At 59.1% G+C, this 23,472-nt stretch overlaps 1 protein-coding gene across 2 annotated transcripts in view; it reads right to left on the bottom strand.

The window, feature by feature from the left end:
- Window positions 1-23,472, bottom strand: part of TSPAN9 (tetraspanin 9) — a 182,593-nt gene that overhangs the window by 6,442 nt on the left and 152,679 nt on the right. For both annotated transcript variants that reach the window (XM_060164317.1, XM_060164316.1), the window contains one exon: window positions 91-282. In XM_060164317.1, the coding sequence (XP_060020300.1) occupies window positions 91-282 (192 nt within the window). The remainder of the gene's footprint in view (window positions 1-90; window positions 283-23,472) is intronic.

Below are 23,472 nucleotides of genomic sequence, written 5' to 3' on the forward strand. Positions count from 1 at the left end.
GGGCTCAGGCTGGGCACCCAGGGGGCTCAGGGGCTCAGATGCAGGGCGATCCAGCGTTCGGAGGGCTGGGGGGTCTGGGGTCCAACTTACACTCAGAAGGAGGCACCTGTTCTCCTTGACGGCGCCCAGGCAGCCGAGGAAGCCCGTCACCATGACGACGGTGCCTATGGCAATGACGAGGTTGGCTGCAGACAGCGATGGGAAGCTGGGGGAGAAGGTGGCAAAATTGCCTTGGGACACGGAGAGCCAAATGCCCACTCCAAGCAGTCCACAGCCACAGAGCTGGAGAGAAAGGGAAGCCTGTTAGCCCGGCACTGCTCTGGTATCCGTCTCCACAAGACTCACAGGACTGCGTGTCCCTCCACTGCCCCCACTTCCCCCGGCCCCAACCGTGAGACACGGACAGGGTGCAGCTGGGTGGTGTGACCTGCACGAAGCCCCCAGCCTCTCCGCGTCAAACGGGATGGAACTAGCTTCTCGAAGCTCAGAGGGTCACGTCAATGAGGACAAATTAAACAAGGCGCAGGGAAAGCACGTAACAAGTACGGAAGGTCCTAGCTGCACGTGCGTGGCCATGGGGGTCCCACTCAGCAGAGGAGGGCCTGGCGCTCCGGAAGGAGGCGGGGAGGGGCCACATGGTCATGGAAGCAAGTGAGGAGTTTGGGAGGGAACCGCCGAGCCAGTTTCTCAGAGCCAGACCCTGCGGTGACTGGGTCCCGCTGCCCTGACCGGAAGGGCCACCTGTCCATGGTCCTCAGGAGCTGGAAGAACAAATTTCACGCATATGGAAACAGGAAGGGGCTCCCTGGCCTGGCTGAGGGGCTGGCCGACGTGCAGGGCATGGGTCCACCATGACCTCACCACCCATCCCAGGGAGCAGCAGCCGCCGCCGGCTGGAACCCACTCCGCTCCACGGCACCCCTGGGGCTGCGATGCCTGCGGCTGCAGTTTCCCACTCCCCGGGCTGCAGGTCTGCACAGCAGCCTTGTTTTACACTCCATAAGCTGACACCCCCCCGCTCCCTCCAGGGGCTCAAGGATGTCTGCGGGGTCTCGGGAGCTAGTCAGTCGGCCGACAGGTATTTACCGAGAACCTACAGCACAGAGGAGCCACAGCCACGTTAGGGACCTGCCTTCCCAGGGCCTCGGCTCGGACCAGACGGGAGCCAGGGGAGGGCAGCATCCACCCCAGGCCGTACGCACGGGGGCCAAGTAAGTGGCACAGAGTTCAGGTGGCAGGGGGAGGGGGCAGCCCCTCAGGCACGTGCACGGGGCAGGTGGGGAATGAGACACTACCACTCCCCTTCTGGACCGTTGTGGGACTTGGAAAGAAAGAAGGCCCGTGAAGAGGGTGAGCAGGGCCGGGCGCCGGCCTCCGGGAGACAGGTCCCGAGCCGGGCGCCATGCTGCGGCCCCCAGGATGCAAGCCCGTCTCTGCTCTCGAGCTGCCCCCACTCCGGGGAGCGGACACGTGGCAGCGAGGGCCAGGCGGCCGCACGCAGGCGGACAGCGGGAAGGCCGGGCACCGGCAGAGGCTGCCCAGGAGACGACTTCCTCTCTCATCTGCTCCACGAACCGGAATGGAGCTCGTACTCGTTAAAGCCGGGCCCTGCGCTAAGCACGGGGCAGCGGTGGCAACGGCGCCGGCAGAGACCCGCCCTGGGGAAGAGGGGACACACAAGCAAGCACACGACAGGCTTCCAGGTGCCGTGAAGAAAAACAGGATGAGAGGGAGTGTGGGGCAGGGGGCAGGGAAGGCCCCTCGGGAAGGTGGCACTTGAGGAGGAACCCACAAGAGGGGAAGTAAATAAGCAGGCAAATAAGCGGGGGAAGAATGTTCTAGAGGAAACAGCAGTGCAAAGCCCTGGGGGGGGGAGCCTGGCCAGCCGGGGACCAGAGGTGACAGAGTGACAGTGGTGGGGGACCGGCGGGTGGGAGCTCGCAGGCATCGGGAACGAAAATGGTGGTGTTCTTGATGGGATGGGAAGCCCGGAAGCAGGTCAGGGACGTGATCTGTGGTTTCAGTAGGTCACTCTGGCTGCTGTGTGGAGATTAGGGCATCGGAGGGCAAAGTGCGATGGGCGAGCCATCAGGACGCCACTGCCGTGACCAGGGGACCAGGCGGGGCTGGAGGGACCTCCAGCGGGAGGCTGTGCAGGAGTGCCGAGAGACAGTCCAATTCGAGATGTATTTGGAAGGGCTTGCTCGGCTTCGACGCATGAGTAGGATTTTGATAAATGAGGAGACGGAAAGGCAGTCCAGACGGGGCATGCCGAAAGAAGCGGGGCTATTCCCGCGCGGCACTAAACCGGAGACAGCTCCCAGGGCTGCAGATGGAGCCGGCCGAGCGGAGCAGCTGCTGGGGCCCCACGCCGTGGACAGCCGCCCTCGCCCCGTGCCCTGCGGCAGCCCCGCTGGAACGGGGCCGAGTCCGCGGTGCGGGCACACCAGGCCCAGAGCGGCCCCCCACGCAACGGGGCATCCACCCAGCTCAGCCAGGGACTGGGTGCCACCCACACCCGCAACCACCAGGTGGCGCCCCCAGCCGGGTCAGAGCTCTGGGTTTGCAGGGAGGCGCAGAGACTTATCCGACCTGTCACTGACTCTGCTCAATCCGGTCATTTTCTGTGCTGCCGGCTCAATTTTTCTTTCATCAATCACACCATGGAAATTCATGCTCTCCATGCTGAAGATTTATGGCTCTAAAAGCCAGACCCTGGAATGAAAAAGAGGAGACCCCGGGCTTCCCTGGTGGCACAGTGGTTGAGAGTCCGCCTGCCGATGCAGGGGACGCGGGTTCGTGTCCCGGTCCGGGAAGATGCCACGTGCCGCGGAGCGGCTGGGCCCGTGAGCCATGGCCGCTGAGCCTGCGCGTCCGGAGCCTGTGCTCCGCAACGGGAGAGGCCGCAACAGCGAGAGGCCCGCGTACCGCAAAAAGAAAAGTAAAAGAGGAGACCCCGCTGCTGCCAGGTCACTTGCTACAGGCTAGGTCGCTCGCTACAGGTAGGGAGCCTGGCCTTGGGGCCCTGGAGCCGCAGGACGCCCTCGCACCCTGCGCTGGAGACATCGGGCCCCTCGGGACCATCCCCGGGCCCGGGAAAGTCCTCAGGGTACTCGCACCACTTTATATAAGGGACCTCAGCATGCACGGATACCAAGGGACGACTGTCGGGCTCCCTCCCAGCAGCCGGTTCCCACCGGGAGTGGGCCCGGGAGGGTCCCGTTGTGCCTCCCCTCCCCGTGTGCCTCGTGGACAGGGGCCCCCACGTGGGAAACCCCAACAGCTCAGAACCTCCAGGAGCCAGTCACCTCGGTGACCTCAGGCCCCCCAACCTCTGACCTGCTGTGCCACCCCCCACAGCCCGCCGGGGAGGACGAGCTGCTCCCACACCTCTGCTGGCCTCGCATCTCCGGTCTGAGGCCACCCGCCCCGGGTAAGTCTCAGGTAAGGCCTGCTGCGGACAGCAGGGCAGCCTCCACCGGCAGCCTGGACCCAGGTCCCGCACCTTCCTCTCAGAGCCACACACGCGTCCCCGTCCCCAAAAGGCCACTGCTGAATGAATGAGGCCCTGCAGGCAACGAGAGGCCCTGCTCACCCCACATCCTCGGCCTCCTGCTGAGATGGAGGGACCCTCTGCTCCCGTCTCTGACCCCAGACCAGCAGAGCCCCCAGACCCTAAGTTCACAGACTAGGACATCACACTGCCAGGCCCAGCCCGGGACCTGGCTGCCCGGCATTTGACGCAGAGCCCCGGCGCCACCCCCGCTGAGCCCCGACGGGTGAGAGGCGCCAGGTCCCGGCCACGCGCCCCTGCCTTCCTCTGGCCTCCGTTTTTCAGCCCAGCCTGCAAAGACCTGCCTGAATCCTTTCCCTAAAATGCCTCCTTCATTACGCTGCTCCCGTGTGACCCTAAGGTTCTTTCCCTCTCTGCGGCCCAAAGCCCTTTAAGATGTGGCATCTGGACTAGAGAATCTCCCAGCCTGAGACACGCTGTTCTCACCCCAGTCCGGTGGTCCCACCAGAGCAACTTTACTCCCAGGGGACATCCGGCAATGTCGAGTCTTTTTTGTTGTCACAGCTTGGGGCGAGGGTGCTACTGGTACCTGAGAGGGCAGAGGCCAGGGACGCTGCTAACTGTCCTACAGGGCACAGGGCAGCCCTCACGCAACAAAGAGACATCTGGCCCCAAATGCCAATAGAGATGGAGAACCGCTGCCCTAGCCCCCTGCCCAAGCCAGGTGTCCACCCCCCAGCTACCAACTCACAGAGCAGACAGACACCCGAGGAAGAATTGGTGTGTCCCTCCAGGGTGGGGTGCGTCCTAGCTCTGAGAGGGACATGCACGGGAGGACAGTGCTGGTGAGGGCCGGAGAGGGGCTGATGTCTGGGGGGGGGGGGCAATGGCAGCAGACGGGGTTTGTTGGGCGGGAGGGCAAGAGGACAGGAAGCCACCTCTGAAGCCACAGAAGGGGCAGGGAGGGCAAGGGAGGGATGGGAGGGACAGGGGGAAACCATCCCACACGGGGTGGGGGGGGGCGCCCGGCACAGGAAGGAGGCGGGGCCTGCAGGGGCACAGCCAGAGCTCAGCGCTGGAGAGCTCAGCTGGTGGCATTCGGGGAAACTGGCTTCCCAAAGCAGAGGGTTGTCTCAGACACAACCAGCTAGATTCAAGCCCCCCGGCAGGAAGAAACCCCGGGGCGAGGCGGGGTGACTCAAGCACCAGGACCCAGCCAACTGACCGACCCAAAGGCCCCAGCCACCCTGCTGCGGTCCGGGCCTGGCTGGGCAGAGGCAGGCCCAGGGGCCACCCTGACCACCGAGCCTCCCTGCCCCTTGCCCCTCCCCCAACCAAGGGCACTTCCAAGTATTTTCCACTCGGGCTCCACATGAACCCCCATCCAAAGGTGAGCAAACCCTTGGCATTTGTCCGTTCCCTGCTCTCTACAGGGACCAGGACCTGGTCTGTATTGTCCGTTACTAAATCCCCAGGGCCTAGAACAGCGCCTCCCCTTGGCAATGCCCATGGGTCTCCCTCCTCCAGGCTCTCTCTTCAGAAGGGAGAAGGTGCAGGACCCTTCAGGGTCTCAGCATCTTCCTCATCACCCTGGGCCCATCCAACAGATGCACAGCGTGCAGACTGAGGCCCGCAGGCTATGGCCTCATTTATCAAGTCTGCTGTAATTAGCCAACACCCCCATGGCCTTTCCCCATCTTCGGCTGCAACCACACTGATCTGTGGTTTTAATTCATGTTCCTGCCATGTGTCCTTATGTATTTTTCACACAGCACCCCAGTTCTCCGGGAGGGAAACCATAGCCTCCCCTGAACAAACCTCCCCCCTGAGCTTCCTCCCTCACTTGCTTAGAGCCAAAGGGCAGCCACTGCCTGTGTCCCCCACAGCTGCCACCATCTCCCCAACGTGTAGGGAGGCCCTCCCTGGGGTGACCTCCTGTGCCAGGGCTGGACATCCCTACCTGGCCCTCTGTGTAGACGCGCTGCCCATCTCCACAGAAACACCAATGCTCCCAGGCCAGGTTCACGTCTCAGCCCCTTCTCTACCACCGTGGGGCCCAGAACACGCCTGGATACTGCAGAAATATTTGTTCCATGGATGGATGGATGGAGGGATGGGTGGAGGGAAGGATGGAGGGAGGGAGGGAGGGATGGATGGAGGGATAGAGGGAGGGAGGGATGCATGGATGGATGGAGGGAGGGAGGGATGGAGGGAGAGAGGGAGGGAGGGAGGGAGGGAGGGAGGGAGGGAGGGATGCATGGATGGATGGAGGGATGGAGAGATGGAGGGAGGGAGGGAGAGATGGAGGGAGGGATGGATGGAGGGAGGGATGGATGGAGAGATGGAGGGAGGGATGGAGGGAGGGAGGGAGGGAGGGATGGAGGGATGGATGGAGGGAGGGATGGAGGGACGGAGGGAGGGAGGGAGGGAGGGACGGAGGGAGGGAGGGAGGGGTGGGAGGGGTTGGGAACAGGACCATAGCCAGACACAAAAACCCACCTGAAAAAGAAGGCCCCCTTTGCACCCTCTTCACCACCCCCGTGCCAAGTTCCCCCGCAACTCCCCTGCAGCCCCTGTTCACCTGTTTAAGTCGCCTTCTCTACCTGCCCCATCCCCTCAGAGCTCAGCACACCCTTTGGCTACTTTCATCCCCGAGGCCTCTGTGTCTCTGCAGCGCCCCTGCCCCCCACGCTCTCTTTGCTTTGCAGGAGCCCCTCAAATCCTTGGCCTCAGCATGCCCCCGTGTTCTCTATGAGTCGGGGCCAAGTGCAACGTTTAACAGCATTTAATAAATTAGTGGATGTGGAGAATAAAACAGCAAACAGAAACGACTATAATTTCACAGCCAGTGCGCTGGCTGGTAATGATCCTGCCTGGCCCTGGGAGAAGCCGGCTGCTAGGAACTTCATCACGCAGAGAAGGGGGAAAGGTGTCAGCGCGAGGACTGAGGGGGCGGCTACATCGTGTTTCAGCCACCCTTGCCTCTTGGCGGGGAGGTGGGCTGCAGCTCATTCAATGTCACGGCCATAAAGGGAGATGGGGGCCTCCAGACAGAGCTTCCAATTCTACACAGAAGGGACAACGTCACAGGGACACCTTTGCCAAAGCCACCCAGAGACAGAAGGACCAGGGCACGGAAAGGGGTGGGCGCCCGTGAGAGGGCTCCTCTGTGCCTAGCCCCAGGGGTCCAGCCTCCGCTTGAGCACCCCGGGGTCCCAGTGCTCACCAGCCAATAACACACTCTGTTCCTTTTTTGCACAGCTCTAATTGGTCAAGAATTCTTCCTTATTAACTCAGGAATCCGCTTCCCCAGGGCTAACGTGCGTCAGTCCTAGTTTTGCCCGCGAAGCCCACCGAGATCCAGTGTGGCAGGACCTGAGGTTCTTGAAGGCCTGTATCTAACAAAATCCTTTCCCAACCTTCTCCTGGCCTATAAAAGGGCTTTTATGGCTCTCACCTCTGAGTCACCCTCCACTACCAAAAGTTAGGTTCCAGCTCCAGAGGGACCAGTGCAGAGTGCAAGGCACCACTCTCCCCTCCCGCACTCTGAGCTCTATACCTCTAGTAATCCAGCCTGTGCCGCCCCTGGCTGGGCTGGGAGCCACAGCACAGGTGTGGTTCACATTGAGTTTGCACATGACTCAAAGCCAAACAGCATGGTTCCTCGGCCATTCTATTTTTAACCCCACACTTTCTCTCTCAAAGCCTCCAATTTCTTCACAACTTCACAGCCTCCAATATCACCAGCTTGCAGAGGTGATAGGGAGATCACACCCATATTTCCGAGCCGAATTTTCCTCCTAATAAACACGACATAAAGCATTTGCATACCTTAAACCCAGTCACATTTTGATTATTGCAGAATGTGGTTATTTGTCTATCTAAGATGGTTCTAGGGGAGAGCGTTTCAATGCGGCCAGACTTCGGGGATGCTGTATTTGGGAGCTGTCGAGTCTCTGACGTTCACAAAGCTCTTAAGTTACATGCTTCCCGAGCCCAGTTCTCTCCAGCGAGCTTTGCAGGGACATCGGGAACAGGGGAACCACGCGCCCAATTCACTGGCATACCCCATCGGTTGAGAGGGGCTCCTGCTACGATACCTCTTGCTACCGAAGACTCTTAAAAGTGCTGGGGATGAAAGAGCTGAGACGGGGGGAGACCCCTCTTGAGACCCTGAGGCCAGCCCTTCCTCCCTCCAGTCAGTTAGGGTCCTGGGTAGGGGTAAATGCAGGTACCGCAGCCTTGGCCCCAAGCTGGCTGCACAAAGGGCCTGGCCTCCTCTGACCCCACTGGAGGCAAGGGAGGAGACTGGCTTTGCTGAAGCACTGCCCACCTGTTTGGGCTTCCTGGCCTGGCCTCAGTATGGAGGGCACCTGCCCTGCCTAGGTGCTCACACCAGCCAAGGCATCTGTGGGACTGCAGGGTGGCAAGCCCCGTGTCTGTCCCTGGGCCTCAAAGGCCAGGGCAGGGGTGCCAACAGCAGGCCCAGTCTCCACGACAGCTGATGTCCAGGGAGCAAAGGGCAAGGACTAGAACTGGGGAAGGGGGTCTACCTTGGGCTCTCCCAACACGGCCCCTTTAATGTCTGGGAGGAAGGCTTGCAGGGCAACAGGGCTCACCTCCCCTACGTGCACCCGCACCCCAGTTCCCGGGCCATCTGGGCTCAAATCGGACAGCGGGGCCCAAATTGACCTCCTCGGGTGCCAGCCACGGCACCTCAGTCTCGGACTGACCACAGGCCTGCTCACTCGGTGGGGAGATGGAAAGAAAAGGAGGTGGGAAGCAGCTCAGAGCCCCCAAGGGGGCCCAAGGAACAGGCCCAGATGGACCACAGGCTGATGTGTGGTCAGGACGCCAAGGAGCAGCGCGTGCTACAAAGCCCCTGCCAGCCTTGTAAAGGGGGCGTGACCACTCATCAGTCTGTCCACACTGACCCAGGCTAAGTGGCCGCCCTTCCAGGGCGGGCCCACCAGGCTGGCAGAGCTGCACGTGCTTCCTGTTCAAGCTGGGGTGGGGTGGGGTGGCTGCAGGGGAGAAGGGACACGAGGGGAGCATTGTAACCCAGGGTTCCCAAGCTCGCCCCACGAGGACGGAGCCCCTGGATGGCGGGGTTCTGCTCCCTTCGGGAGAGCACACAGCTGTTTTCCACCCCTGCTCTATAAAGGAGAGGAGATGGGCTAAAACAGCAGGGGGCAGGCTCGGGAAGAGCTTCTCAGATGGAGGAGACTGTCGGTTGTCCCGGCTCCACTGGACGCTTCTGTTCCCTGAGCCAGTGGGAGGACTGCCCTTCGCTGGGAGAGTCGGGGAAGGTGACCCCAAACTCCAGAACTTGTCAGCACTCAACAGGACACAGCTTGGCGCATCGGGCCACCCAAGACCAGCAACTCTTGGGCAGGTGCTAGTGCAAGAATGGATGCCCTGTGCTGGGGCAGGGGTGTGCACGGAGCCCTCATCACCTGCGCCCCAAGCGCCACGGCTCTGGAGCCGGGAGGGAGCCACGGGGAGACAGCCTGGGCCACAGCAAGAGGCACTGTCTGGACTCCCAAGGTCACGGTAAGCTGGGAGGGAAAAGCGCCAAGGACTCAGAATACTTGTCAGAGGAGTCTGGAGAAAGGATTTTCCCACCACAGGCGTATTTTTTCCCTTCCTGCATTTGTTTTACTTTGTGCCTCTGGGGAGAAAGTCACTCTTGACGGCATCGAAGCACAGAGTAAAACATGAAGCTGGGGCTGCCTTGGGAGTCAGGGATGGGTTTCAGAAACCTATCTTCAAGGCTCATGTTGAAACTGCGGCTACCCGGGCTTCCCCGAGAAAGCAGAACCGTCCACAGCCCGCATCTCTGGACATGGAGCCCCAGGGGACAGTAATGGTCCAGCCGCCTTTCTGGGACGTCTGTCCGCTGAAAGACCGAGGGAGAAAAAAACACCTCCCCAGCACTCGGGGACACAGAGGATGGATAGGCTTATGCCTGCCGAGCCCTTTGTGTTCCTCGGAATATAAATATGGTACAAGGCACTGTGCTATTATTCAGACTCCTTGGAAAATGCAGGGGATACCTTGAATTCACATCACATCTTTCTGGCAAAGAGCTCAAATGATCTGGGAGACTATAACTCACCTTGCAGAATGGGGAGGGGGTGGGGATCATTCTCCCTGTTTGAGGAAAGGTGCCCCCAGCCCCCCTAGAGAGGAAGAAGAGTCACGCCATGAAAATACGTCCACTTCTGGGTGCCCCTCATTCGTCAGGGCTGCCTCCATTCAGCCTGTCACAGAACGGAGGCCCTTTCATAATGTAAAGGGCACAGTCTTCCCTGGCTTGAGCTCAGCAAATAACACTCCCTGATTACATGTGTAGATATTGGGAAGGATCGTGGTGGACAACCAGCTCCAGCTCTGGCCCCAGGACAGCCGCCCACACACACTTCGGCTATAAGCCTCGGACGCGGCCAACACGATTGGTCCTCTCTCCAGGGATGCTCTGCTCAGAGCCAGATTATTTACACTGCCAGCCGGGAGCCGTGTCCACCCACGTTGGGATCTGACATTTCTGACATGTTCTGTGGGGGACACGGGCTGGTTAAGTTCAGGTTCCTCTGCCAGAGATGGTCTCTGCACCAACTTCACGTGTCAGCCTGAGACCCCCTCCTCGCCCCGGCCCTGGGCCGACGCTGTCATCTGGCAGAACGGGAGACCCTGGCCCGCCTTCTACTCCTTGAGGTGCCCACTGCCATCAGGTTACTCGCTGAAAGCAGCCGGGCCACAGCTGGGCAGGCGAGCGCGCCCAAGGTCACGGAGCTCATTCAGGGAGGAGCTTCATGCCTTGTCCTCACCCACCCGGCTTCACTGCCCCCCCGAAGCTGTGTTGCCAGGGACCCCAACCATGTGCCCGTGGTTCTGAGTGCTTGGCCGCATCTGCCTCACTTAATCCTCCCAACCCAATGGTGGGGACAGGGGGAGGTCATTCGTCCTCCCGTTCTATACCTGGAAGGGTGAGGGCACAGAGAGGTTAGGTGGTGAAGGAACCCAGGAAATCTGCCTCTGGAAACCATGTTCTGACGCACCAGACCCCACCGCTTAGACCTAGGGCGTCCCAAATACATCAGAAAGGAGTCCCTGGACATGTCCATGCTTGGAGAGGGGAAGGCCAGCCGCTGCGTACAGCGTGCCTGGGACCCACCTGTAGACTAAGAGGGTGGGGGAAAATGCAGGGATGGTGACAGTGATGTGGTGACAAGGGTGGTGACGATGACAATGATGATACTGAGAACACGGATGAGGAAGCTAGCATCTCCTGACCGCTGATCCACGCCAGGAACTGTGTCAACCCCTTTCCACAAAAGCCAGACAAGGTATCTACAGACAGTAAAAGCTGGAGAGGGTGTGGAGAAAAGGGAACCCTCCTACTGTGGGTGGGAATGTAAATCAGTACAGCCACTATGGAGAACAGTATGGAAGTTCCTTAAAAAACTAAAAACAGAACGACCATACGACCCAGCAATCCACTCCTGGGCATATACCCGGAGAAAACCATAACTCCAAAAGACACATGCACCCCAGTGTTCATTGCAGCACTATTTACAAGAGCCAGGACATGGAAGCAAGCTAAACGTCCATCAACAGATGAATGGATAAAGAAGATGTGGTACATATTTACAATGGAATATTACTCAGACATAAAAAGGAATGAAATAGTGCCATTTGCAGAGACGTGGATAGACCCAGAGACTGTCATACAGAGTGAAGTAAGTCAGAAAGAGAAAAACAAATATCGTATAATATCGCTTATATGTGGAATCTAGAAAAATGGTACAGATGAACTTATTTGCAAAGCAGAAATAGAGACACAGATGTAGAGAACAAACTTATGGATACTAAGGTGGGATAAACTGGGAGATTGGGATTGATATATACACACTATTGATACTATGTATAAAATAGATAACTAATGAGAACCTACTGTAGAGCACAGGGAACTCCACTCAGTGCTCTGTGTGACCTAAATGGGAAGGAAATCCAAAAAAGAGGGGGTCTACATATATATACTCGTATAACTGATTCACTTTGCTGTACAGTAGAAACTAACACAACATTGTAAAGCAACTATACTACAATAAAATTTTTTTTAATAATTTAAAAAAAACAGACAAGGTAGTTCCTACTGTTTCCCCCAACTTTGCAAATGAGAAAACCAAGGATCAGAGGTTAAGTATCTCATCTGAGCTGGATTTTAATCCAGTCTGATGCGACTCCAATCCTTTGACTGAAGCCTCTGTATGCCTCAGACAAACAAACAAACAAACAAAAACCCCAAACTTCATTTTATTAACATTCTCCACTGTAGCCCAGTCTGAGTCAAGGGAGGCGGGGAGAAGTGCAGGGGTCCGGGACACACCCCAGCAGGCGCAGCTGGACGGAGCGGCAGGTGGTCTGTCCTGCGTGCCGGCTGGGCGGGTAGAGGCGAGGAACAATCGTTAGGGGTGCCCCCCGCAGGGAGGGGTGCACGGAGTGCACATGTGTGGGGGGCAGACGTCCAGCCAACCTGCACTGCCCACTTTGCTGATTTCACCAGAGTTGTGAAAATTGTTGGCCATACCTCTGCATGAAGAAGCAAGAAGGAACAAAATAAATACTTTGGGGCTCGGTGGACCTTCTTACTGTGCCTCCATTTCCACAACCAGAGGAGCTGGTGGAAACGATTCCCCGCCCTCCCACCCCCGTGCTGCGTTCTTCTGGAGGGGGCTTTCACACGCGCCACTCCACACGCTCCCCACAGACCCCTGGACTCACTACCCCACGTTACAGATGAGGCCGCTGCAGCTCGCGGGGGCCCAGGCCCCATCTTTCGAAGGCCCGTCCCCGCCCGGCGTGGTCAGCAGCCTCATGGGGACATCCACTTCTGACCCACCAGGAAACGGAGCTTCAGAGGAACGCTCAGAAGTGACTCGGAGAACTTCCTGTCTTTAGAAAGGAGCGACAGGGAGGCCTGATCCCCACTCCTGACGCCCCTCAGCCCAGTCCCTCCGCAGGGGCCTCAGTACCTGCCCTGAGCCGGGCACCCTGCTGACCACGGCCACCCAGGAGCAGGACACCCAGCTGGACCAGCAAGACCAGCCAGACAGGCAGCCACGACGCGGAAGAGCACAGGGCCAGTGGGAGGTCTGGGTCGGGGCTACAGACGGCTCTGGCCTTGGTTCAAGTTCACGGAGCCCTCATGTACCAGCGGGGGGGCGGGAATCTCAGAAAACGACTTTCCAGGGCTTGTTTTTTAAATGGGGAATTCATGGTTCCTACCACACAGAGCTGTAGTTGGGACTGAATGAGAAGCACGAAAATAAACTTCCCAGCGTAGCGCCTTTACAAAGCTATAAACGAGGGTCATCATTAGTACTTATGGCCTGCGGTCCTCATTCATCCTGACTGCTAAGACCGGGCAGAGCGGCTGTTAGCCAGGGTTCCCGCCGAGGCGGCAGCCCCGCGCCCCCAGCTCCCAGCCCCCAGCCCCGCGGGGCCCCCCCACCCCTCCAGGCCGCCGCACAGTCAGGCCAGATGCGCGTCCCTCACTCTGCCGCCCCACCCTCCCTTCCCCAGCCACCCATCTCCCGGAGGCAGCTCGCTTTCCCGATTGGCGAGCATGCTTTCTTTTGGCAGGGAGCTGCTGCCTGCCGTCTGTGCTCTGGACCGTAAAACAAGTTTTCATCAATAAATTAAGATAAGCGGAAAGCCAGCTCGAGAGGAGGTGGGCCGAGGCAGGCAGGCGGCGGCGGGCGGGAAGTGGCTCTGTGACCCAGAAGGGGTCGGAGTGAATCCAAAGCAGGACTGGGCTCCCTGCCTCCTGTCCTTGGATCCCAAGGGCCCCCTTCCACCGGGCTCCTGGCGACGGGAGCCTCGGGAAGTCCCCCGCCTCCCTCCGGTCCCTTCCATCCTCCGGCAGGTGAGCAAGCGGCAGTGACAGGTAGAGTCAGGTTCTCAGCAATGCTCTGAGCCAAAATAATGATCGCGATCGCTGTGTCAGATGAGCTAAATCTAATCAGACACGTGCCGCCCGATCACTGACACTGAGACCCAGCCCTGAAAATAAAACGTGTTTGGCCAGAGCCTCCCCACTCCTCGGCGGGAGCCCTCGGGTCCCTCACTGCACCTTCCACACCACCGTCTCCATGCCTGTCTCACAGCACCCCACCCACCCAAGAAACCTTCCTCTTCCCCCTTTGCACCATTCTCAGTCCCACCCAGGGCCCTCGGGTCCCCGCTGACGCCCACCTCCTCCTCCAGGCTGGCCAGCCCCGCCCTGACCCCCACCCAACACTCTGCAGCGGCTCTGACCGTCTGACCACTCACCAGCCCTGGACCCTTCTCCCACCCGCCAGCGCTGCCCTGGCCGGTGATGCTCCAGCGCAATGGCCGCCCGGGGCGGGGCGGGGCGGGGCGGGGCGCCTCCCCTCATACCTCTCTGTGTGCATCCCCGGCATCAAGCTGAGCGTTGGGCCAGGTATGGACGGAGCAAGCACAGGGAGGGAGGAGTGCGGGGACGTGGAAGCAAGGCGAGTGCCCAGCTCCGCAACAGAGCGCCTCCCTGGCCCTGGCGCCATGACACTGAAACAGGCCAGAGCATATGGCAGGAGAAGGGCCACCTGTCCATCCAGCACCACACGTGGGGAGGCGCGGCACCACATATGTTCAGGACCTAACGGACAGGGGAGCCCTCGGGCAGGGCGGCAGGGTGAACCCCAAACGGCACAGCGCACTGGCCACGCGCCGCCAGCGGCTGCAACCCCCGGCAAACCTCTCCCTCGTCTGAGCCTCGGCCCCCACCTTCCAGAGAAAAGGCCGAACCTCACAACATCCCAACTCCTCAGCCCTGAGGTCCTGGGCTCTCACCTCTGCTCTCCCCTCAGCCTGGCTGAGCAACAAGGAAGATGGCTACATCCACTGTTAGGTGAGGAGGTGACGTCTCTGAGGTTGAATGATCTGCCCCGGAGCTGGGAGGCTGGAACACCCCCCCCCCCTGCCTCCCCAGGGTGAGCCCCTGTCCCTCGGGGAAGGCAGCAGGAAGGAAAAGTGTCAGCACTGCACCGGACCTGAGAAGTGCTGTGTGACTTACCGCCCCCGTGACCCAAATCCCCCAGGTAAGGAGACGGATGCTTGGAGTTGAGACTTGCTCAGGGCCCCATGGTCAAGGGCCCAGGCTGACGCCAAGACAGGAACTGACCACTCAAACATACACACACAGCAGGAGGGGCTGGCAGGGCTTCAGGCCATAACGACGTGAAATCAAGACGGCTAATTATACCCCACCCTGGATGTACACTAGAATCGATCACTTCTGAGTCCGGGCACTTCCCAAAAGCGGAAGTAGAGGAGTGTGAGTTCTTTGACCAAGTCCAGGCAGCGGGGAGGCCTCCCTCCAAGCAGATCCCAAATGGCCCTCCCTCTCTCCTCCCAGCCCCCTCTTCTGCAGCGCGCGCGCACATACACACACACACACAGGCGCGCGTGCACGCAAGAGCGGGCGCACAAACGCTCCCCACATCAAGACCTGGAGGGGAAAGGATGTCACTTCATAAACAGCAAACAGAAAAATAACTTAGATGTTGACATGTGAGATGGTGGGAGCCGAGCACAAAGTTCAATGAACGGAACAGAAACATATTGACAATAGCAAAAGGAAACAATTACCACGCATTTTCACACGAGATCCCATCCCCGGGAATAAATGTGCTCTGGCTTTTGCTTATTCGACAGAAAAAAACGAGCAGTAGCCGGAGACGGATGAGGACCCAGCACAATGCAGACGCTTGCATTTTGTGGCTCCACGTTTCCCCGAAGCTCTCAAGAGTGTTTTTTGAGATGCAGGCTGACCCGGGAGTCAGAAGAAATAGAAGAAATAACATTGTAAGTGGGGAGATTTTAGGGTGCTGCCTCCAGGGCACCCACTAAACAGACACCGTCAAATTACCACGGAGAGGGGCCGCTCCTGTCCACGTGGCAGGTTTGCATCTCGGGAAGTAGACGTTACCAAAAAGAAAAAAAAAAAAAAAAGATTTTCCTTGGAGATGGAAGCTTCCAGGTTCATGGTACCAGCTGCTCAGGGGAGCCAGAGCCTGGCTTCATCTCAGGAAAACTCTGACTTCTTTTGCACAAGAAAACCTAAGGCAGTCCTACAGAAAGCGGGTCACCGAGGCCCAGAAAGGCGGGGACGAGTGCTGGGGAAGGGGCACGACAGGCCTGCAGAACCACGTGTCATCCGCCTGTGGGCCTGATGCTACGGACACTGGACACACAGGACTTGGGGGAGGACCCTGCCGCCTGCATCAGGATGGGGGTCACACTGACCCTGCAGGCACCACACTGCCTCTCGGGTCCCAAAGGGCCCGGGGCCCTTTGCTTGACCCGACCGTCAGTATTTCATCTCCGTGGTGTCGTATGCTCTCTGAATGACGTCTTCTGAATCAGGGTGTCTGTCCCAGTCTCTGGAAAACATGCCCCTCCACCCGTGTCCCCATCTCTTCCTCCATCCAGGAATCAAAACTTGGATCTGGGGCCAGCAGTTAAGAGCACAGGCTCTGGAGTGAACGCCTGGGTTCTGAATCCCAGCTCTGCCGCTTCCCCAATGTCGCCTCATGCCAGTTGACCTCTGTGACTCTGATTCCTCATCTGTAAAATGGGGATAATAATGCTAACTCCCCAAACTACATGTAGTACCTACAAGGTTTGTTGTGGAGATTAAAAAGGAGAAAACTGGGCTTCCCTGGTGGCGCAGTGGTTGAGAGTCCGCCTGCTGATGCAGAGGACACAGGTTCGTGCCCCGGTCCGGGAAGATCCCACATGCCACGGAGCGGCTGGGCCCGTGAGCCACGGCCGCTGAACCTGCGCGTCCGGAGCCTGTGCTCCACAACGGGAGAGGCCACAACAGTGAGAGGCCCGTGTACCCCCCCCCCCAAAAAAGGAGAAAACTTCTAAAGCCCTGAGAGCAAGAACACGGCGTAATATCATAAACGATGGGCACCACCTCTGTTACCCTTCTGCATCTCGCCCATTCCAAATCCTCCAGCCACACCCCTGCAACTCTCCTGCATCCACCTGGTCCTCTCCACTCCCACGGCCCAGGTCCTGGTCTCATCCCTTCGGCCAGAACGCTGAGAAGCACCCCTGTTGGTCACCCCACCTCCCCCCGCCGTCACCACCGCCATCTGAACACTCCACCTGGGGTACATCACGCCTCATCTTCCAGGCCCCGGAGGGCTCCGGCAGCCTGCAGGATGTGGCTGACGCTTCTCAGCACGGCGTCCATTTGAGACCTCCTGCAGGCTCATCTTTTCGTTATTAGCCTGCCAGTATCCCCACAGTCCAGGGCACTGGTCCCTCTGTGATGCACCCCAAGCCTTTGCCTGTGCGCCTCCCTGCCGGCTCTTCCCCGCCAGCCCTGCCCCTCCTGCACCCCAACCAGTCAGCAGTGCCATCCTTCCCGGGAAGGGCCCATGAGCTCCACCCTCCCCATGCCCCCTCTGTGCGCTAGAAGCACCTCCCACTTCCCTCCCAGCACCCAACACCCTTCGCCCTACAAGGTTCATTCCTTGTTGGTTTTGCCAAAGTCGACTCTTATTTGGCATCTCCTACGGTGCCTCGCATATAGTAGGCTCCCAAGAGGTATTTTTCAAGTTTTCACAAAGGCAAGCTCCCGGCAGCATGGGACTGGGAAGGTACAACTGTGCAGCCCCCAGCTGGCCCCCTGGGGGAAAGGGTACCTGCCCTCACACTGTCGAAGACCACGAGGGTCAAGCCTTTCCACGAATGCCAAGGATACCAAACCCCTCGGTGGCACAGAGATGCTGTTGTGTCTGATGCAGCTGCATCCCCATCCCCGCCTCCTCTGTGTGACTCGGTCATGCCGCCAACTTGCTTCGTTTCCAAAGACCATTATTAAGCACACACTACGCCAGGAACCACACCCCACAGAGCTGGGCCCCCCACAGGCTCTCAAAGTGTCCCGAGGGACTGCTCCACCTGACTACTGCCAGGCAGAAGTGAGCGGCCCCTCCCTGGGCTCAGACCTGCGCACCCACGTGCCGACCGTGACCTCCCCTCGGACGTCCTACAGGCAACTCAAGCTTAACAGGGTCACACGGGAAGCTTGATGCGCAAGCCACGGGGAACCCGTCACCAGCAACTCCTGCCGGTTCTACCTCCGATTTTCGACCCCAGCCCACCCACCTCTCCCCGACTCCACTGCTACCCCAGCCTCCTCCTGGAACTTCTGCGATCATTTTCTGTTTTCCCAGCTGCCACACCTGCCCCTCCACTCCTCACTCTCCACAGAGCGGCAAATTTGCAGAGGTTCCCCTCGTATGCAGAACAAATCCCAAATCCCCTCCCGTGTTCTCCGGGACCCTACACGATCCAGCCTCTGCCTTGCCCACCTCCTCCGTGCCCTGGTCCCGTTCACCGGCCTCTGCTAGCTCCCAGGCACACCATGTTATTCCGCACTCGGGTGTCCCTTGTCCAGAATGTTCTTCCTTAGAGACTCGTGGTTTCATTCTTCTCCTTTAAGCTTCCTTTGCTCCCCATCTTGTATGAAAACCTATTATGACTTTAAGTGTTTATTTACTCTTGTCCATCTTCCCTGCTAGAATGTGAGCTCCATGAGGTCAGAGATCCCCGACTTGTCCCTTGTGTGTCCCTCGGGTGCCAGGTTCATGGTAAAGACTCAATGAATCTCTGTGGAGGGAGGAGCAGAGAGAGGGGGGAGACCAGGACTCGGGAACCTCCTGTCCTGGGGAACGTACGCCTTCAGCATACGTGGAGTAAACTTCTCGGGCGTCACCGAGAGCCTGGGAGTGGCAGAAGGGTGGTTGAGCTCAGCACAGAGAAAATGCTGCAGGATGTGAAAAGCTCTGGTGAAAAAGAACAAGAAGGAGCACGGGCTATGAAGTTCATGGACTCGAGGGAGTTCAATTCCCTGCCCCTGCTGTGCAACGTTAGAAAAGCAACTTGACCTCTCTGGGCCTTAATTCCTCATTTACAAGACGGAGACAACACCACCAAACTCACAAGGTTGCATAAGCACGGTGCCTGGTACAGAGTGATGCTCACAGAAAAAAGTCTTTTTTTCCAAGGATGCTGGGGGCTCAGGCCACACACTCTTTCTAATTAAATGAGGTCGTCCTCCTGCTTCCCGGATGCCAGGCTGCCTGGTGTCACCACCACTCATGTATCAGCCACCTCATCTCAGGGTCTCACCTAAGGGACAAGGGGCAGTGAGGGGGGACACGGTGAAGCTGGGCGTACACCATGCTGTCTGCTAAGATCACGGACACGCTGGCATGTGCATCAAGTCCCGTGAATCTCTGTTGGGCGTCAGCAAGGAACGTCTGCTCCCAACCAAGCCGTCATTTTTGACCGTGGCTTGGGGCCAAGACCCTGGGAGCAGGTACAGTGGTGGGGCTGGGCGGGGGGGGGGGGGGGGGGGACATGGCACGGTGCCGTTCAGTACCGCTTGGTTCACCCCCAGCTCCTTGCAGCCTTGATGGGAGGGGGAGACGAGAAAAAGAACCAGCTCACCTGACGTCTTGGTATCAAATGCCAAAGAGCAGCTCCAAACCCAGGGAAGGGGGGGAAGGCTCCCTCTGCCTTTAGCTGCTCCCTGAAGGAGACAAGCCACACGGCCCAGGCCAGAGATGCTCACAGTGGAGTCCCTCCTTCAGAAGTCAAGGGCCTGTGCTCTCCTCCCCATCCCAGCGGACAGGACACCAGGGAGATTTCGAGCCCCGGCATATCCCCATGGATGGGAGAACACGTCCCAGGCCCATAGCACTCAGACCCAAAACGAACCTTGCGAGGCTCTCCTTTGCTGAACCCCCAAAGCCCGTGGGCTGGACCACCAGGGTGCAGACTCAGCCCGGGACAGAGCAAGCCTGCCTGCGGGGGAATCAACACTCAGCTAGCCAGCAGCACCCCAGCACCCCTCTCCTCCCTGCCCTGCGAGGAGCCCACGCCCCCTGGCCTGGCGGTCAAGTTCCTCAGGAGCCGGCCGCGGCTCCCCGCCCAGCGTGCCTGCTGGGAACCATCTGACTCCGGCGAAACGGAGAGGCCAGCTCCGTCGTCATCCAAATACGCCTGTTCGTGAAGGGAGGGCCCTCCTTCTCCTAGCTCGCCCTGCAAGGGCAGCTGAGGGCTCCTCCCACAGGGCATGGTTCTCTGACGAAGAGCATGAAGAATCGAGGGCTGAAGGCCTGTCCTCTGCACGTCTGCGCCCCTGCGGCATCGGCGCTCTGCGCGAAGTTCCCGACCTGGTACACGCAGCGGCCAGTTAGAGAGATGTCGCCCCAGGCGGAAGGACATGTGGAGGACGACAGAGGCGGGAGGTTCCAGATCCCCCGCTGAGATGCTGGCGACAGGGGCGCCGGGGCCACAGCAGAGGGGCCCGGAGAGCTCGCTGGGGTGATCTATTCCCGTGGCGCCTCTGCAGGCTTCGGCTGGGTGAGCTGAGAGGGAACGAGCAGCGAGCGCCGTTGTTCTCGGACGCCTCGGCTGTGACGGGGGTGAGCGCAGAGCGACAGGGGCCATGAAGCAGAGGCCGGCCCATGGGGGGTGCGACACTCCACGGGGACCAGTTTCACGGTCCTGGAAAGAGGAGGTTCTGAGAAGCTCAGAAGCACGGCCCATCCACAGCAGCAGGAGACGGAGCGGGACCCCCAGCCCCGGGAGGAAGGGGTCAGGCTGGAGGAGAAATCCAGGCTGGAAGCGGCACTTGCGGGGGAAGCAGTGCGCACCTCCCACGAGGCTGGCGGCCGAGAACTGCCCACCCGCCGCCCCCACAGACCCCGGAGGGGCAGGCAGGCTACAAACCTACCCTCTCTCTGCAAGGGTGAGGGTTAACGCCTGCAGCAGACGGGGCGGGAGCAGGAAACCCCCAAAGCCTAGAACTGTAGTGGGAGAGCTTCCTGCTCTTATGCGAGGCGTTGGAAAGTGGGTCCTAACACATCAGGCCGTGGGGGGAGGTGACAGGACCAGGAGGGGGAACCCCTGACCTTCAGTGGTGCTACCCACTCACCCCGATACTCAGCAAGGCAGGTCCCTGGGCCTGAGCTACTTCCCGGGGGAGGGGCACCGTCTCTGTGCCACAGGGCTGCCCCAGGACCTCCTCCCACGGGACGGCCTCGCCAGAAAGACAGTCGCGCGGCAGAGTCGCTTTGCACTTCCGGCGCCGGCCCTCCCCTGGATGGACCCTCTTGAAGTCCAGCTCCACGACGGCTCCGGCTCTCTTTTGGACAATGTGGAGCCGCCACAACTTTGGGGGTCTCCTGCAGTCCCCCCAAAAGAGTTAACCTGGCCTCAAACCTGGCGCCTTAAGCAGGCGCCGCCGTGGAGCTTATCTGACCTCCTGAAGGGATTAGCACCCAGCTCAAGAAATGCCAATCGGCCAGCAGGGCCAAACTTGACCTCAGCCATCCTCCCACCCTCGCCAGGGCACTCTCAAAATCGGCGATTACGCTAGAGGCAGCTCTCCCCACAGCCTGTCATCTGCTATTTATAACCCGCTCGCCTTCTGGGAGGAACCAGACACCTCCCGTCACGGCGAGGCACCGAGACTCGGCCCCCAGGCCGCTGCCGCCCGGGGCCCTGCAGGAGGCGCTCCTCCCAGGCCCCAGCCGCCCTGCCCCGTCTCCTCTGCTGCACGGGCCCAGTGCACCTCTGCCAGGGCCCTGCACTCCCTTGTGCAGACTCCAGGCTGAGCACCAGATGCGGCTCTCCCCAGCTCACCGCCCAGGCCCCTCCAGCTGCTGGCTCCCCCGGGGCCCCTCCCTCTTCCTCATCCCTTCATCATTCTGTGGTCCATCCAGACGGCGGAACAGTATTCTGTGCTGAACAGAAATGAGCCGTCACGCCATGAAAAGACACGGACGGACCTTCCACGCATATTACTAAGTGAAAGAAACCCACCTGAAAAGGCGACACGCTGTAGGATTCCAACGATATAACATTCCAAAAAAGGCAAAACGATGGAGACAGAACATTAATCACTGGGTGCCCGGGTTTGTGGAGGTAAAAAGGTAGAGCCCGGAGGATTTTTAGGGCAGTGAAAATACCCTGTATGATACTATAGTGGTGGGAACAGATCCTTATACGTTTGCCAAATCCATAGGATGTACACCACCAAGAGTGAACCTCACGTAAACTACAGACTTTGGGTGACCACGACTTGTCGATGTAGGTTCATCCTTGGTAACCAGTGTTGCATCTGGTGGGGATGCTGATAATGGGGGAGGCTGTCCATGTGTGGGGTGCACGGGACATCTCCTGTACCTTCCTCTCAATTTTGTTGTAAACCTAAAAGTGCTCTTAAGGAAAAAAAAAAAAACTCTTTTAAAGAAAAAAAAATGGTAGGTGACAGCAAACAGCCCTACAAGGATGTAACTAGCAAAAGAAAGGCTCTTCCACTCAAGGATGCTAACAAAAGCAGGTGCCTGTCCCTCAGAGACACGAAGGGGGTCCGGCTTTGTTCCCACAAAGGAGAGGCCTGAACCACAGGCTCATCTCCGGACCTGAGAGATGCCAACCCTTCCCAGCACTGCCATACGGTCGAGAGTCCGTTTACTTGTTTGCACAAGGACTTCATCTAAAAGATGCTGCTTCATTCTAAGGGTCACCCAAAGAGAAAGGCTCTCTGGCTTCTGGGCTACAGGTGAGATGTCCCAAGAAGTCCTTTCTGAAAGCCAGGCATTCTTCTACCACTGAAGGTGGTAGGAATCCCGCTGGCAGCTCCACGCCACTAAAACAGGCCCCCCTGCCATCCTCCCTATACAGGTCACAGCGGCCACGTCCCTTTGGGGTGGCACAGGGACAATCTCTCAAGTACGGTGGCAAAGGGCTGAGTGGGGAGAAAGTGCTAGAGAAAAGTTTAATAATAGCTGGGTTGGGCACGGCCCGTTTCCTTTTTCAGCTCCCTGGCGGACTGCTCCCATTACGCGACGTGGCTGCGGGCAGAGCCCGTCAGCTGCTGCTGAGACTCAAACCCAGGTCAGCCCGGGGGCCACGTCTCCTCAGGCCACCCCGGTGAAGGGTCCACATGCCTCAGTCAGATGAGGGCCACACACACACTTGCAGGGCTCACCTAGTGCAGCTTCGCTATATAAAGCCTGGAGCTGGCGGGACAGACAGGGCCAGGCCGCGAGCCTCAAGGTTGACCATCCTGCACCCACCAGCCCTGCAGCCCAGCCATGCACCCTGCTCCCCATTGCCCCTCTTGACCACAGACTGCTATTCTGGGCTCTGGGGGGCAGAGGGGAGCTGGTGACCGCAGCAGGAAGCCCACATGGCGGGCAGGCTGGCGTCAGAGCAGCTCTCCCGGCAATGGTGCATCTGCTGCCCTCTGTCCAGCCTCTCCCGTCCCCTGGAAACCAACAAATAAATACACCCGACAGTCAACACACGTGTGCACGGAGCATCCACCCTGCACGGCAGCTACAGACCACAGAGGGAAGTGTCCACGGGAAAATGTGCGCTACGTGCTTGTCGCCATTGATGAGCTATTAATGGAAATCGATTCGGAATCAATATTAAAAGGACAGGATTAGGGGACGGCATGCCTGAAAACACAGCGCTTAGCAACACGTGGTCCATCTGTGCCTCATCTTCCATATCCGTGAAATGGGTTTACGAATAGTACCTCCTTCGGAGCTGTCATGAAGCTAAAATAAGTTCAAGTACGAAAAGCGCCTGAAACAGTGCCTGGCACTGAGTAAGTGTTCTACAGGCGCTGGACAGTGCCACCACCATCATCAGGATGGACAAGACAGACCCAAGTCCTTCACCTTCGTCCTCTTTATGGAGAAATGCCCTGAGCACTGGTCTGGGGCCTGGAACTCGGGCCCAGGCTGGGTTAGGAGGCGCCTGCGAACCTGACCCAGGGGCAGCCCAAGCCAAGCACCAATGTCCAGTTCTCCACGGACCTGCAGACG

The sequence above is a fragment of the Lagenorhynchus albirostris genome, chromosome 11, assembly GCF_949774975.1.
Source record: "Lagenorhynchus albirostris chromosome 11, mLagAlb1.1, whole genome shotgun sequence".
Classification (NCBI taxonomy): Eukaryota; Metazoa; Chordata; class Mammalia; order Artiodactyla; family Delphinidae; genus Lagenorhynchus; species Lagenorhynchus albirostris.